The 17,197-nt window shown below is 32.9% G+C and overlaps 2 protein-coding genes across 2 annotated transcripts; both read right to left on the bottom strand.

Annotated features, from left to right (window-relative positions):
* Window positions 1-2,978: 2,978 nt before the first annotated feature.
* LOC116014896 (probable CCR4-associated factor 1 homolog 9) lies at window positions 2,979-4,013 on the bottom strand. Its single transcript, XM_031254855.1, has one exon. It carries the CDS (start codon window positions 3,875-3,877, stop codon window positions 3,032-3,034), a length of 846 nt encoding a protein of 281 aa, XP_031110715.1. The 5' UTR covers window positions 3,878-4,013; the 3' UTR covers window positions 2,979-3,031.
* A 5,121-nt stretch (window positions 4,014-9,134) lies between these two features.
* On the bottom strand, window positions 9,135-12,794 carry LOC116017062 (ubiquitin-conjugating enzyme E2 variant 1C-like). The gene is made up of 4 exons (XM_031257578.1): window positions 12,637-12,794; window positions 10,402-10,541; window positions 9,600-9,725; window positions 9,135-9,515 (listed from the first exon to the last, which is right to left on the bottom strand). The coding sequence occupies exons 1-4, from the start codon at window positions 12,668-12,670 to the stop codon at window positions 9,375-9,377; spliced, it is 441 nt and encodes a 146-aa protein (XP_031113438.1). The 5' UTR covers window positions 12,671-12,794; the 3' UTR covers window positions 9,135-9,374.
* Between the last annotated feature and the right edge of the window lie 4,403 nt (window positions 12,795-17,197).

The raw sequence follows: 17,197 nt of genomic DNA, 5'->3' as shown, positions 1-17,197 counted from the left end.
TTTCGAGCACACGAATCAATTTGCTATCCTAGCCACTACTTGAGAGCCCACGAATCAATTTGCTATCCTAGTCGATTATACAAACTAGCCAATAATTGAGTTCACAATTGGCAAATAAGGTTTTTTTTTTTTTTTTGAGATTAGCAATAAGGTTTAAAGTGTAAAGAAAAACTTCACGGTTTTATTGAATGGAAGCTTGGTTTCAAATTTGGCTCCTATGAAGAGCTGTCTTTTGGCCTCTCTGTTGGTCTTCTTCGTCAGCTAAAGTAACAAAACCACTTAATCGATGTAGAGTGCACATTCAAATAGGATTGTGAATTTTTTTGTAAATTTAAAAAAAAAATCACATCTAAAGTATAACGGTATAAGTAACAAGTATTTAATAATTTTTTTTTTTGGTTAGAGGCTGGAAATTTGAGTGCATTGCATGAAAATTAGTGATGTATAAGAAATGTTGATTGAAATTGTTGAGAGACGTTAAGGTGATGTTGAGTGCACATGGGAATCAATGCTTTATGCTTATGATAGAAAAAGAGTATCAGTTTTGCTTTGGTGCCATGTTAGGAATTAGCTGAATTGTATAGCAGTGGATGGGAGAATATAGTATAATGTAACTTTCGTCAGCTTTAACATCTGATAAAGACCTCAATTTCGCTCTTCAATTCTTTGCCATGTTACTTGTCCCTGTTTCTTTAATTTACTCAACCCTTTGCTGCGCTCATTGTCTTTTACTTTTGATGTGTAAAGCTATACTATTAAAGGTGAGGGATTCAATCTTTGTTTTTGGGTATGGAGCAACTTGAAATCTAAGTTATTTTTAATGAGGAATTGATCATTGTGAGTTGTGTTTGATGGTGAAAAACTAGAGATTTAATAATTACATTAATTATTCGGTTAGACCTTTGCACAGTGTCCCCTTATTGCCGTTGGTAAGACCTGATCTATTCTCCCAAACTTTACATATGACTAATTGAGTTATCCATGCAGACATGTTTTAAAATTTCAAAGGTGGGATCGGTCATATACTAATGTTTATTAGGTGGATCATGGTTTACACAGCTATGTAAATTATGTATAAGGTGTATTATTTCTATATGCAATGTATATTATTTTTTATGAATAGGGTATTATTATTTTTAAACATAATGTTCATTATTTGGATGCGTACAAAACAACATGAAAACAACTTAATTGATAGTTATAATATATAATATATATATATATATATATATATATATATATATATATATATATAGTATATTATATATATATATATATATATATATATATATATATATATATATGCATAAGGTTCATTATTTTTAAAACATAGCTAGACTTATTCAGCACACCCCACCCCATGTACATAGTAATTTAATATTCAGTAAATCAAGATTCATTATTTATATGTATAAACTACATTATTTTTGTGAATATGTTTTGATGCATGGTCCACCATACCGTAAAATTTGCTGTCATATAAAAATTGTTATATTGTTGACCATGGTTCATATTGCATTATGAACCCTAGTCTAAAAATTATATGCATGTATTTAACATATTATGTACTTGGAATTGACAATTTATGTACCTGTAAACAAATTGAAGGCACATAACATGATAATTACAAGCACATAATATGATAACTATAGACACATAAATTGCTAACTGCATGCATGTACAGAATATGCTAATTGCAGACACATAAGATGTTCGTTCAGATATTATGTGTCTGCGGTTAACATATTATGTACATGTTGTTAACAGTTTAAGTGTATGTAGTTGTTATCAAGTTAAGTTGTGCATCTATAGTTATCATGTGACATATCTTTCAATTTGTTTATATTTACAGTTAACTGCCGATTCAGAATCTGAAGATTATTTTTAGACCATGATAGACCTAGTCCATGTTAATTATAATTTGCCGTCATATACTAATCCCTCATCAACAAATAACCAATGGAGGCCCATAGCATTAGAGCCCATAAAATACAATGGAAGAAGGCCTTGTACTGTTTCGTTGTTTTTTTTTGAAGATGTACTGTTTCGTTGTTAAACATTTACGGAGTATATATTATAGTAAACATTTTAAAACGTATGCGTATTGCGTACAAAATTGAAAGTATCCAGAAGGTAGAGTTGTGTTGGACCTGTTATGCGTCGGAGATGTCAACGTTGTAGCTCATCACTCATCACGCAGCAATGCATAATGTTTGGTTCAATTTAAAAAATGGAACGAATGAACATGACACATTATTATATAGTTGTTAATTGCCGGTTGGCCATCTTGTTGACCCGGCTGCCGGCAGGTGCAATGCTGTTACGTGACAGAATTTTCAAGTTTAGCGCATACATACATTCCCTCTTCCCATTTTCTATTATTTTACTTCATATATATCTTATGTAATACTGAATATTATAAATCGAAATTTATGTTTTTCTTTTCTCTAGTAATTTTTAAAATTACAATATTATATTAGTGTTATACTATGTTCTACGATATTATAAATATTTTAAAAATTTATGTAATAAGGAGTTTTAAGTACGAAAAAAAATGAGAATAACAAATAACATGAAATCTTTTAAAATATTTTATGATTCTTAATCTTCTAAGAACTTTGTTGTTTTTATAAAATCTTCATTGCTCATAGGATCTTCTTGAAATTTAGACAAATTTGAGGCAACAATTTACAAAATAAATTTTCATAACTCTTCTTTTTTTTTTTCCATAGCATCTTCTTCCTACATCCCCATGTTGGTAAGGCTTCAATCTATTCAAATTTATATATATATATTTAAGTATGAGCCTTGGATGATCGCCCAGTCCGACTTTACATGAGAATAGTATAGAATTTTTAAATTTAAAGAGTCTTTTGAGGCATGATTGATTGTGTTGATGTTTTCTCATCTTTTAATAAAATTAAAGGAAAAAAAATGAGAGGTAATTAGTAGAATCTATATCAATGAGGCAAAAAATGTTTAACTAAAAGAATTAATTTATTTTTATTTACTGAAAACAATTAGAATTAGCCTAAAAAACTTCTAGTCCGTACAATACTCCGGCATGTTTTTCCGGTCCTTCATTTAAGAAGTATACATCTCTCATTTTTTGGAATGTGTGCCACGTCAGCAAGCTATCTGAACCGGCCTGATGGCATTTTCCGACGACCCGGTCCACAGCCAGCGTGCTGGCCAACCGGTCTAGCCCGCCATAAAGGCTGTGGCAGAATTTCATGAGATGCTTGACATCATAAACCCGGTCCCCGAAGAAGATTTTGAGAATTTCCAAGAAGTCTTCCAGATCTCCGGGTAAGGAGCGGCGGGTGAGGATCTTGATGAGGTAGCCAAAGTCATACGCGCTGTGGAACGTGACCCAGCTGACGGACTCGTTACAGACCAGGCCGGAAGACATCATCAATTCGGCGAACCGGGCCGAGTCAATTCCGCAGTCCCGGTTCTTGTCGAAGTCAATTCCCTGACGGCGGAGCAGCTCGACGGAATCCGGCGCGTAGAGGTCACGCTGCACGTCGAAATCGGCGAAGTTGAACTGCCAGATAAAGCGGTGGCCGTCAGATCCGAGCACGGGGAGGTTCCCGCTAGCGTCCGACAAAGTCAACCCGAGCTGAATCAGATTCAGAGCGTCCACGTTTGACTTGAGCAACCTGTAAGAATCGGCAGAGCGATCGGGAGCCGACAAAGGCCCTCGCCGGCGACTCTCCGGCTTGAACACCACCCCAGGAAACTCCGTATCCATGGAGATGTAGGGATAGTCGTCGATGAGGTAGCTGATGAGTTGGAACTCCGATTCCAGGTTGTCCGCCCAAACTTCCCTAATCTTAATGGGATTTGCATCCAAAACATCTTCTTGTAAACCCATAACCTTAAACCTTAAAAAAACCACACAAACAAAAACTGAAACTTGCAGATCCTTTAATTTAAGCTATCAGATCAAAGAACACAGATGAATATGGATGGGGATGAAGAGGTGTGAAGTGGGTGCTTTTATATATGTAAATTGTCGGGATAAGACGTAAAGGATATATGGACATTGCTTGGAAGCGGAGGAAATTACTTTAAAAAAATAAAAGAAAAAAAGGCAAGTGGGGGAGTGTATCTATCCAATCTGTAATGTTATGTTAAACTGTGTACTATAGAAAAAAAAGGAAAGTGGAAGGGAAAGACGGGTATGTCTAAGTTCAACGCGTTTCGGTGGGTTGACTCGTTAAAAAATTACAAAATGTACGCCGTTTAATTGAGCGTGCAAATAATTGCTCAAAAAGATAAAAAATACACGGGGTGAGAAATGAGGGTGAGTGGGTCCTACGAATGAAGTCGGCTTCCAGGAATCCATGCTTATTACATGTGATAAAATCATTTCTTTTGATTTAATTTGCAAGTCGCATGTGTTTTACAGTACAGTTTTGTGCTTTCGATTATGCCGACGAAAATGCTTAGTGTTGCCTTTGCTTAAATATGTTAAAAAGGAATAAATTCGGGCTTTAAAAAAAATTAGGCGCATCTTTATAAAAGTTCATCTTTAACTTTACAATTCTCCAAATTGAAAGTGTTACTATGTATGGTTGATAAACTGAAATTAGTATTAATTTTGTATACATCTCTAAACTCATAATCAACACAAAATTCACAATCATTACTCAAGTGTGTGTACTAGATAAACCTCACGTTGTAATTCTAGTCGACAAAAGATTACAATGAGATAAGCAAGTCTAAGTTAATCGGTTAAAATCAAAAAAATTAATAAGTCACTCTCGTTAGGAATCGAATTTATAACTTTGTGGTTATCAAATTAATAGTCTGATCAATTTGGCTGTGATTGCTCATAAATTTCATATTTTTTATGGATGGTGACGAGGTGTGAGAGTGATTTTCAATTTGCAAGGATTAGGTTTGTGGTTGGAAATAGGTAGCGACGTGATGAACATCATATCCTCCTGTTGAAACCGTGGGCTTTAATTCGCTCCATTTTGCATTGTTACTTGTTAGTTTGTTGTTTCCAGAAATAGACAGCCATTATATATATTCTGCTTGCATTGCCGCCTAAGCCCATACACGTGCAACTAACTTCTTATCGCCCCGCTAACTACTTTGTAATGTGATGACATTTCAGTTAACATTTCAAATATGTAGTCATAGGTTCGTTTGAACACGGGTAATGAGAGTTTTGATTTTTTTAGGTTGAAAATGTTTGAAAAACTATAAAACAGATACATAATATTACATTGTAAAGAATCATAAGTATTTCAAAGAAAAAAAGACTTACAGAAAACATTAGAGCAACCTCGCTCATTAGTATGTATTTTTACTTAGTTTTTTCAGATCCATATAGGAGAGAGCAAATTATTGTATGGACTAAATCATGTACATACTTTCAAATACCTGACTCTATTACATTTCTATTCATCTATACTCAACTTGTTGAAGCATAAAGAGTCAATACTGCCTCCACTAAGACCCAATCCCGTGACCTTCCATTTAAGAAAATCACTACATGTCATTTGACCACAAGTTTATGGGCAACTATAATTAATTAATTGCGTAGGTTATGATATTTTTTGGCAGGTGACTGAGTCAAAGAAGTATTATTATTATTGTTGCTTAGTTATTACTACACTCCATGAATAATAGGCAGTGCTGCATTTCCTGTTAATTTAAGTCATTATCACTTATCACTTCATTATTTTCTAGGTTGGTCTCACCTTGAAATCCCACCATTTTTTTAAAAATAAATTCAATTATTTTGTTGATCAATTTGATTGATTTTGTGGTCAACCTTGTGCTACTCCTTAGAGTTTAATTTAGACCAAGTTCATCCACAGACTTTTCTTCAAATCCTAGCTAGGCTGTATGATGCCATTTTGTGTCAGCATCTCATATCTTTGTCAATTTTCTGGATCTCATTAACTTCGTTTTTCATGACTAAAAAGGGAACAACTGTGTAAACATCCTATTCAAACCATACAATTTCATACTGTTGACTCAAAGCAGTTGTCCAAAATTTGTGGCAAAAATAAATAAAATCCCAACTAACACTACTCGAAAAGGGAAAGAAGTCATAAAACCCAGTGGGAATCAAAAGTACAAATCCAAATCAAAATAGGAATTCACAATGCCATAAGGGTTAAAGAAAATGAAGCCGATCTAGAAGCTATATTTTTTGAGAATAAAAGATTAATTCATTAAATCACGAACAAGAATGTCAACAAGAAAAGAAAAGATGGAGGAATGTCAAACCATTCCCCGCAACCTGACTCAGAAGCTATATAAAGACCTCCAAACCAAGAGAAGAGGACATGAATTCCCTAAGCAATTCTTTGAGGTTTGAGATAACTGAGAGTTAAGTATAAGTGATTCTTATATTGTTCTAAATTCCTCTAGGAAATAGTACGAGAGTTAAGTTGCAATAGGAAGATAGGAGATCGAGATCAATTCTATTGTGTAATCATTGATTCTAAACTCTGTACTTTAAATTGTGTTTATGGTGAATTTAGAGTCGTAGATTTAGATTTTCTAAACTCTGTACTTTAAATGTTTATGGTGAATTTAGAGTCGTAGATTTAGATTTTCCGAACTGCATTAAAACCTCGTGTTACAACATCCTTGTGTTGTATGTGTCATGCTTAAGATTTTTTTTTTTTTCACATATCACCTGTGTAATAATTATGAACTAAAGAAATTGAAAAAATACAGTTTTTTTATTGCGTTGTTGGTCAGGCCAGTATTTTTATTATTTGGTCTAGCACGATCTATTTCATATTTTAATCGAGTCATTAATAAATGTAATAAGTCTAAACTAAGAAATTAAAGAAAAAACTCAAATATTTTGTAATCTTTTGGACTATGAACCCGACCACATCAAACCAAGAGTTCTATTGTTTGGTATAACTCGGTCAGACTCATATTTAAACCGAACTAGCCAAATTCAATACAAATAATAACTAGATAGATGGCAAGCTAACTCATCCATTTGACCCCACTCAAATGGAGAGAGAGGATTGGGTATAAGATATGAATTAGAAAGATATTTTTCGACAAAATGAGTCAATTTTTTTATTCATTAGAATGTGTATTTTTCGTTGATAGTCAAATATTTAAAAAATTCCTAAAATAATTTTCAGAAATTATTTTCCAAGTTGTAAAATAGATCCTTAGTCCCATCTTTTTAATTTGCCTACATTTTATCGTTAACTTCAATTTTTAGTCAGATTCACTCTTAGTGGTGGACTAAACATGTCAAAGGAGTTGAAAACGGTAGGAATGGATCTAGCAAAAGAATTGAAGTCAAATATGCAATATTGTCAAATTAAAAAGATAATATTAAATGTAAAAATACTATCACAGTTGACGACTAAAATTAAAATTAACTCCTAATAAGATTTATAAATTATTTGGAAATGTTTTCTTAAAATACAATTACTTACTATTTTACTAATTTTAGGCACATATGAGGGAAATATAAATTGATCTTAAAATATACATACTGAAACAATTAGCCAAACAAACTATATTTAGTTTGTTAAAAGGTCAAAATAATAGCCGTTTTAAGACCACGTCTATTCTGACTTGGAGTTTTTTTCTTTCTTTCTTTCTTTTTTTTTTTTTTTTTTGAGTACATTCTGACTTGGAGTTTATGTTTAACAAAAATCTAATTATTTTGTTGTTCAATTTGACTGATTCTTGTGGTCAATACTCCTTAGTCCTTACCTATAACCACTACCCGCATGTGCGTTTTGGATGAAACTCGTTTTATGACCCTAATCTGTAAAGGATCACAAGGAGGTAAAGTATCATAATTTGTTCATAATTGACCATATCAAATCATGAAGGTCAACAAACCGTCCTCATAGAGAGTCAAACTTGTACATAGTTGATCATGTCAAACCAAAAAAATTAATAAACTGCTCTCACAACGAGTCAAAGTTGAAACTTTATATGATTACTAAAACTGTCCAATCAACTCGTACGGAGTTTCCCCACCTCCCATATCTTTGTCTCACTTCTTTTAGATTCATTACCTTCGTTTTTCATGACCAAAAGGGGGGAGAGGGGGTGGGAAATGGGAATCATGTTTTAAGTCCTAAAACTTTCATTTCATACCTCAGACTCTATTAATATCATCACTTCATTTCAACATCCTCATTTGATTATCTAGACAAGTAATATTCTTATAGCTTTGCCGAATGTAATATATAGCTAGTCAATGAATATAAAAACTTTTATTGCCATATTAAAAAGCAAATTCTAGAAGAAGAAAAGAAATAACATTTTTCTTATGTTATTTCCATTGTTCTCGTTTGATATAATCTCTACATCTATATAAATATAGATTGGTGTATACATACAACAATACATTTAATGACGAATATTTTAAAATACAAGCATGCTAAACAAAACATTGTTTAGTAAACAAAATGATTTTTTTTAAAAATATTTTGTTTGGAATATTACTATATTTACGTCATCATCATCTAGAGGACAAATAACACATATGTTCTAAAAGTGCTTCTATAAGTAGAAACCTTATAATTCAAGTCCCATTCTTAACCACCTTTGTTAATACCATATAAACAATGGTTTCTAAGGGCCCGCATTTCACATGTTTATCACAACAATCCTTTTTAAATTTACAATTAGCCAAAGATTTTAAATATTTGTATTTAGTTGTTAAAAGGTCATTATCATGGCCGTCTTATAGTCTAACTTTGAACACGTGGCAAAACAAGTAAGGATGGAAGAATGGCAAGTCTACCCTTGGCTTGGTCAAATGTATGTTGCTTCTTAGTACACAACACAACATGGCATCTACAGCTAAAATGTTTGACTGCACTGTTCTATGTTTGACTCCTGGTCAACCTTTGACTACTACTTTTACACTCTTAACATGTCCAAGAAAAGAGGAAAGATAAAGTAACAGATACTAGAATGCGTCAAAGACTTTGTGGTCAAGTGACTCTCCCAAATGAAAAGTCATAAGTTCAAGCCTCAGTAGGGGCGATATTGACTTGTTAGGCTTCAGTAGGTTATGAAAGTATATATAGACAGACCATATATGTAACAGGGTCAATAGTACTAAAAAAAAATAAAAAATACTAGAATGCAGAATATGTATGAGAAGGTAATATGAAGCACAACATAGTTGTAATGGCAATCTCCTTTAACACTGAATATCCAAAGGAATTAGAACAACACAACACAGAACAAGCATATGGAAAGAAAGATATTGTAAAGTTTGCGGGGTGTAACATTCATTACGACATAAATTTGCTTGCAACTATTTATGGACATTTCAGAAATACAGTCAACATATCCAGCGTTATCTGATAATATAGGTCCCGTCCTCCTTGCAGCTTAGGGTATCAGAAAAAGGTACCTTCTGGGGGTTGAGTGAGCTTTCGGTTGCAAGATGCAACCATTTCTTTTCGCAGCTGAGTCAGGATGTCTTCCATCGTGTACTCCCGCTGCCAATTTGACAGCATACTAAACTTCTTCGCTTCAACCTGTCACAACGGGTGGTCACCATTAAATCTTAATTGCAAAGTGAATGAAATTAAGAACACATGAACAAGAAATGTTATTGTTACCACTCCAGTCTCAGCGTTGACACAGGTCATGTGGATGCACGAATGGAAACGAACACTCGGAGGCTTATCTGGATAATCTTTGTCACAGAACAGCTTCAATTGATAAATACGGCCCTCATGTACAGACTGTAAAAGAATATTAAAATACACATAATAAATATCTACCAACAAAGTATACCAGAAATCAAGGTCTGAGCTCCTAAAGTATTCATAAAAGGCAAATACAGAGCATGAAATAAGGCATTATATTTATTTCCTTAGACAGATGAATGGTACCAAGTTTTATTGAATAGAATTGGAAAGAACGAGTTAACACAAACATTTCTCTTGACCAATTGAAAGATAAAATAAAGACTTCTTATTTAGTACACAATATATCTTAGGGGGCGTTTGGTTCAAACATTGGAATCAAAATGGTAATCGGAATCAAATACTTGGTAATCATAATGGGTTTAAGTAGAAGAAATCTCTTATTGTTGGTCTTAAGTGAGACCATCTCACATGAGATGTGGAACACTTTTTAGCGAAAATGTAATACTTTTTTATGAGTCAACAAGTATACTCATCGTGGAACAAGTAATCCTTTTCAGTAAAAATGCAATACTTGCTAACTCATACGGAAGTATTATATTTTTGCTAAAAAGCATCACATATTTGAGATTCATTTCACATGAGACAGTATCACACAAGTTCTTTGTGAATTTTTTATTTTCTTGAAACCTATCATATAAAACCTAAAAATTTGAAAGAGTTAAAAAATAAATGTTAATATTGATTTAAGTAAAGTAATAAACAAACTTACATTGTGTGGACCAATTATGGTGCCCGTCCAAGAACGCATGTAAAGATCATCAGCATCATCCATTCCATAGCTAACAGACCCATCCCCAATACCTTTCTCTCCACGTTCAAGCTCCTCAAGCAACCTAAAATTCCTAGGAACTGCAAATACACAACAGATCATGGTGCATGAATAGTTCAAGAGAATCTTAGAGCAAGCTGAAAAGTCAAGCTTCAGACAAGGCTTTTCTTCCTAACATAGAGAAACAATTAGAAATGGCAAAGTATACACAGCAACATCTGTTTCATGCCTCAAAGAAGTTCTAAATGCAATGATAAGCTCATATAGTTGCAAAAACACCAAAAGTTGAATGCTACTGAAAAGAAGAAGAAGAAGCATAATTGATAATCCAGGTTGGCATCCAATGCAGAGCAAGTTTAGGTTCAAATCCAACTTGCATCAACAACTGTGATATCTAGATACTAATACGGCCCAGCATATTAACCGTACAAGGCTCTGAAGACCAAATCAGACAACCTTATGAACAAGCTAAGTCATATCAGTTGTGTAGATGGAGAAGATTGTACCACAAATAGTTTAGCAGAACTAACTAGTTTAGATAGCCATGGAATATCGATTTGAAGAAGAAAAAGGCTCACATCCTACTCTTATCACTTGAATAGATGGCTTACATTGTTTGACGAGGAAAGATTCTATGAGAAATTGAGCAGCAGAGCTAACTAATTTTAGATAGCAGTAAAATGTCATATTGAAGAAAAAAAGGTCCACATCATACTTCCTATTAGCTGAATAGATGACTTAGCTTAACCAATGATCATTGTAGATTTGTAGTAAACATATTAACTAATGCCGACTAAGAACGAGCCACAAATTGAAATCTATCAACATAAATAAGTATCCTTTTACTCTTTTAGGCAACAATTCATTATGTAATCAATAAATGAAGGAATCTTCTTGGACTCAATTTCACAATCGTCTGTTCTGTAATTACACTTTTCTGGCAAGGAATTTAATCCCTCATCTTCTATACCTATTTTAACTTCCAAACTTTAGTTTAAAGCCTCTCTGGCCTTTTCACCATACACCAAAGTCTCTACCCAAATGTTACTCTATATAATCCATCCTCTCCGGTTAATCACACAATTATTCCTGAATTAAATATCATCTTATATAATTTCTCTCTCCAACTCAACATACAGACCCCTAGCAGCCATGCAACTTCTCAACTCAAACACATGGAAAAGTACAACATTCAGGAATCACTAGAGGAGCAGGCAATGACAATAAATCCCATTTATTTGTACAACAGGGACAAGTACAACACATGGAAAATTTTTGGTAGCTTAGGGAGCCATTAAGCATGCAGCTTATTTGATTTCTTGCAACACCCAGCCAGTATTCCAGAATTCTCTGGAAACTCCCTTATCTAGTTATATCCATCCACATCATAATGAATTAATGAAATTAGATCTAACCATCACATCCCCCCCCCCCCTGTCCTCCTCAACACACACACACAACAAAGGCTTTACATAGTGTACTTAACAAAACAAAAGTGACCATACATTTTGCCTCATCAGCCATCATAATACATTGTTTCAAGAAGAATACAGTATTTTTTTAAAATTAAATAATAAACAAACAAGTTACTTTAAAAAAATCAAATTTTCAACATAAAACCATCTAAACAATATTGGGTGTGGCCTCATCCACACAATCAATAAATTCAGGAATGTAATCCAGAGTACCAGACACCACACCAATCTCCCACCAAGACAAGAAAACATGCATATCAGATTATGACATATCCACCAAGTTCCTACCACATAACCATTGATCAGTAAAGAAGTGAACCAAACAATGAACACAGAAATCAATTAAAAAAAAAAAAAAAGGAACCCAAAGTAAAGTAGAATGAATCACACAAAACCCTAAGTCCCCAAGGCTATGCTGCGGTTCCAAAACTAGAGCACATCAAGAAATAACTGCAAAAGTAGAATGAATCACACAAAACCCTAAGTCCCCAAGGCTATGCTGAGGTTCCAAAACTAGAGCAAATCAAGAAATAACGGCAGCAAGACAGGAACTAGAATGAGTTTCAAGTACCCAATTGGTAATTCACATGAAAGATCCATAGATATACGATTAAGACTGAACAGTTTAATCAAACACCTAATATACTCCAAAAACGTTTGAAAAAAATTATATATATAAAGAATTGATGTTATAATTTACCGACTACGCTAGATCCTCCGGCACCGAGTGTCATTTCCGGTTAGAGAGATTAAAGCCGTAAAGATCAGACCTTAATGTTTCCGAGAAACCGCAGCAGCAAGGAGACCCACTCGACGGGACCGACAATGATCTCTTTGTTTCAAGATATAGTCCTTAAATATAAAAGGTTAATGTTGGATACCAAATACAGGAGGAAATTATAAATATAAACAATATAGAGGATTTTATAAATATTTTTTTTAAATATACTTAAATATTGTAATCTTTAAAATATATTTCATATTACTCCATTTAGAATAAAATTTATGACTAAAATTATAATTATTATGAAAATTTATAATTTGGTATGATCTGGTTCAAAATAGAAAATGAGATTATGACAATTAATCATAAAAATTTATAAAATGCAATTTTTCATTCTTTTTTTACGGTAACGTAACATCTTTTCACCTAATTTTAATACCTTGTTTTACGGAAAAAATACCTTGTTTTACGGAAAAATGATTCTTTCATTCTGTCTGGATTTGGTATCATAAGTCACATCGTTTTTACTATTTTCGAAAAAAAAAAAAGCCGGTTTTTTTGGGTATGTATCTAGGCATGATTTATGTCATGATGAGTATAGGCTAGGTGTTTTTGAATTTCTTGTTTGGGCTATTCATATATTTATCGTGGGCTTAAACATTGATACTCGCGCCTACTTAATCGCAACTACCATGATCATAGTTGTCCCCACAAGAATAAAAATATTTAGTAGTCAAATATTTGTTTAACTAATGTTAACAAGGATGTTTTTGAGAAAATTTATCCAAACGCCTCCAATCATTTATACTAAACCTGAAAAGGGTCTAGTGGAAAATTACTTGTGCGCAACCATTGTGATGTGTTTGGGGCAATCGGTCCAACCACACCAAATGCAATATAACCAAGTGACCTTTTGTTGATGTGTGAAGTAGAAGAGTGCTCCAAACGCCCTCTCAAATGGGCATATTCATCAATATCACCTATGTAATATTCAAAATGAAATACAATTTACAAATTATAGAGATGATTAGACTCTTTCGTAACATATACGAGAGTAGGGCCGTCTTTGGATTTTTATGGCTCTATCTTTGTAAATAAATGATCATACCAAAAGTATATTAATAATGCTCAATTAATTACGAGTGTAAAGTGAAAATTGAATTGCAATTCTGGTAATCAAAGAAATTTAGAGGAATGTTATAAATTTAATGGAGGAAAGGAAGAATATTGCCCTCTTCAATGGTGATGACTGCTGCGTGATTTGAAAAAAAAAAAAAAAAAAAAAAAAAAAAAAAAACTAACTGATGAGTTTAGGTAAGATAGAAAGAGGCGTAAAGGAATGTGATCTTAATTGCATTTTTTTTAAGCAGCTAGGTCAAAAATTGATATTAGACCCTCAAAAATTGAGGTCTAATCCTGTGTTGTTTGTCACTATACACAAGTCAAAAACCGACCCTAATTTTTACAAACATACTTATCCATCTTTATTATTTTTATTATTAGTTGGTTAGACAGACCACGAAGTGTCGATAAGTGCTATGTTGACCATATTTTCAATCACCCCTTTAATTAGCCTATCTTGAGCATGAAATGCCCCAAAACACATATACATTGAGACTTATTTGTGTGATTATTGTTCTTAGGTACATCCCATCATGACAACAATGATTTAAAGAACTGGGAGTGTTTCTAGTTGTGTTTTTGGAGCAAAATGACACATTGGATGAGATTCAATGCATTTTCGAGTGCTTGGGAGGAACTAGCGCCACAACAAAACAAGGAAGCTGGAAATCTAGCGAGCACACGTGCGTCAGTACGCCTGTCTTCCTAGCTGTTTATGGACATAGGCGACTACACGCTTGTGAGACAGGTGTCTGATCTGAATACCTGTGTCCAGGGCCGTTCCAATAAAAATTGGGGCCCTGTGTTATATCTTAATTTGGACCTTTTTTTTTTTTTTGTGAAATTTCTATATATAAATAATAGTTGTTTAAAAAGTTATATCAAAAAGTTGTATTAAGATTGCATCTAACAATTTTTCCTTGGCATCGTCTTTTTCTCATCTATTTGAGTTTGTTTTGTAATGAATTTTTCAAGAGCTCCTTCTGAGATTGAGTTAGTTGTTCAATTCTTCTTTTCTTTTTACGCTTCTCAGACTCATATATATATATATATATATATATATATATATATATATATATATATATTTTTTTTTTTTTTCTAGAAGAATACTTATAAAAGCTTAAGGAAAAAAAAATTTATTTAGAAACTCTATGAATAAATAATTAATCAACAAATAAATTCTTAAAACAATAAACAAAAATTATGAAAAATACGTAATTTTAATTACCAGTTAAGAGAATTGAATAACTTGAGACTTGAGAGTTTGTGTGATAAAGAAGAGCTGAAGGATCAGTTGATTTGCGGTCTGCGATCTATGAAATTACCGAATTGTTAATTGGGAATTTTCATCTTGTCACAATTTCATATATATATATATATATATATATATATATATATATATATATATATATACTTTTTAAAGTAATTGTTAGTTGGGCTTAATTTCATCTTGTCACAAATTGGTCCAATCTTCATATATATTTAGCCTAAATTTTTGTAAACTATATATACATATAATTTGTTTTTAAATATGGGGCCCCGAAAAATTGGGGGTGTGCAATTGCACATGTTAGACATGCTCAGATACGACCCTGCCTGTGTCCATAGTATAACTATTGATAAATAGTCTTGCTCTATTCTTGAGCATGAGATTTTTGGTCAAAAAGAAAAAAAAACACTTTCACATAAAATTTTTGGGATTTCTGAGCATTTGTATTGTGTCCGGCTGATGGACGGTCTAGAGACCATGCATTTGTATGGTTCTAGGATTTGATTGTGTTAAAGCATACTTCAAGAGTAATATTATTCAATCCCTCTTAACGTAAAATCACGAAAATAATTTTGATGCTTCTGTTGCGTGTATGAATACAATTTTATAATATTGCCCATCTGGGTGGATGAAAGTTTCAAAAAGAAAAAAATAAATAAAAATTACCCAACCAATAATCTAGGTGGATTTTTTTTTTATAGATTAAATGAACTCACTCCAAGACTATAAGGAGGTAAATCAAGTAAATATAGCTTTGAGATTCAACACCAAACTCTACACTTCTAAGAATAAAAAGCATATTCTAAATTCAAACTTCCAATGTTAGTGACTGGATCAGACCCAAACCTTACTATTAAAAAAAGTCTTAAGTGAGAGATTTCTCATTTATGTCAATGCAAATTTCTAATGCATAATTTTCATATTTGAACCAAAACATGCTTTTTATAACCCCCCCCCCCCCCCCCCCCCCCCCCCCCCAATTTTTTTTTTNTAAAAAGCATATTCTAAATTCAAACTTCCAATGTTAGTGACTGGATCAGACCCAAACCTTACTATTAAAAAAAGTCTTAAGTGAGAGATTTCTCATTTATGTCAATGCAAATTTCTAATGCATAATTTTCATATTTGAACCAAAACATGCTTTTTATAACCCCCCCCCCCCCACCCCCTCTCCCCCCAAAATTTTTTTTGTCATTCTCGTTTGTGTTTCTAAAAATTCAAGGTATTACATGATCATAGACGTTCTTATTGTTGATTAACTTGATTCAATGAAACAAAGAAGATAAGACAATTCAAATAAATCATTAATTGAGCATGACTAAAATTGTCTACCAAGTCACCCGTCCTTATTTAACCAATATAATTGACAAATACTAAACCATATGAACCTCTTAACTGTGTAGGGAATGCGAAAACAGCAATTCACACCATTTTGCTGATTGATTATATTAGCTCGCCTACCACCTTTCTTATAATTAAGCCTGCATCTGACAAAGATGCATAAACCTCCCATGGCCACAAACCTTAGACGTTTCTACCCTTAATTCTTTTTGACTTCATTCCCACCATTTGTGCATATGTTTCTTGCGCCAATTTTATTCATCCAAATTTTATACAACTTGTTATAAAATTTCATATTGGCCCTGTTTGGTAAATGACGGTTAGCTGATAGCTGTCAGCTAATTGGATTAGAGTGTATAATTAGCTGATTTTAGAGAGGTGTTTGGTAAATTAGATATTAGCTTATAGTTGTTTGATGTAATTTTTTTTTTTAATAAACTAATTGAAAAAGTTGCTTTGAGTAGTTTTTTTTTTAATTTTAACATTTTGGAGTTATAAAAAACTGATTAACCAAACACAGACATTGATTTTTTAACCAAGTCAAATAGCTAATAGTGGTTATTAGCTGATAGGCTAATTATAATAATCAAGTCAGAAGCGTGTTGTGAATGAGAAGCTAAGATGCATGGAATCTTAACATTACAAAAACTGAGTCTTAAAGTTTACAAAGTACGTGGTTTAATAACAATCTTAAATTCTCCCCTTCCTTTAAGGGTTTGAATTTGACTTGTGATCAAAATAATAAATGATTTTAGGGCAATAAAATTGAAACCTTGAAGTTTTGCCTGCAAGTATGCATATGCA

The sequence above is a fragment of the Ipomoea triloba genome, chromosome 4 (genome assembly GCF_003576645.1).
Source record: "Ipomoea triloba cultivar NCNSP0323 chromosome 4, ASM357664v1".
Lineage (NCBI taxonomy): Eukaryota > Viridiplantae > Streptophyta > Magnoliopsida > Solanales > Convolvulaceae > Ipomoea > Ipomoea triloba.
Note: the sequence above shows the minus strand (reverse complement) of the source record. Positions and strands in the feature narration are given on the sequence as shown.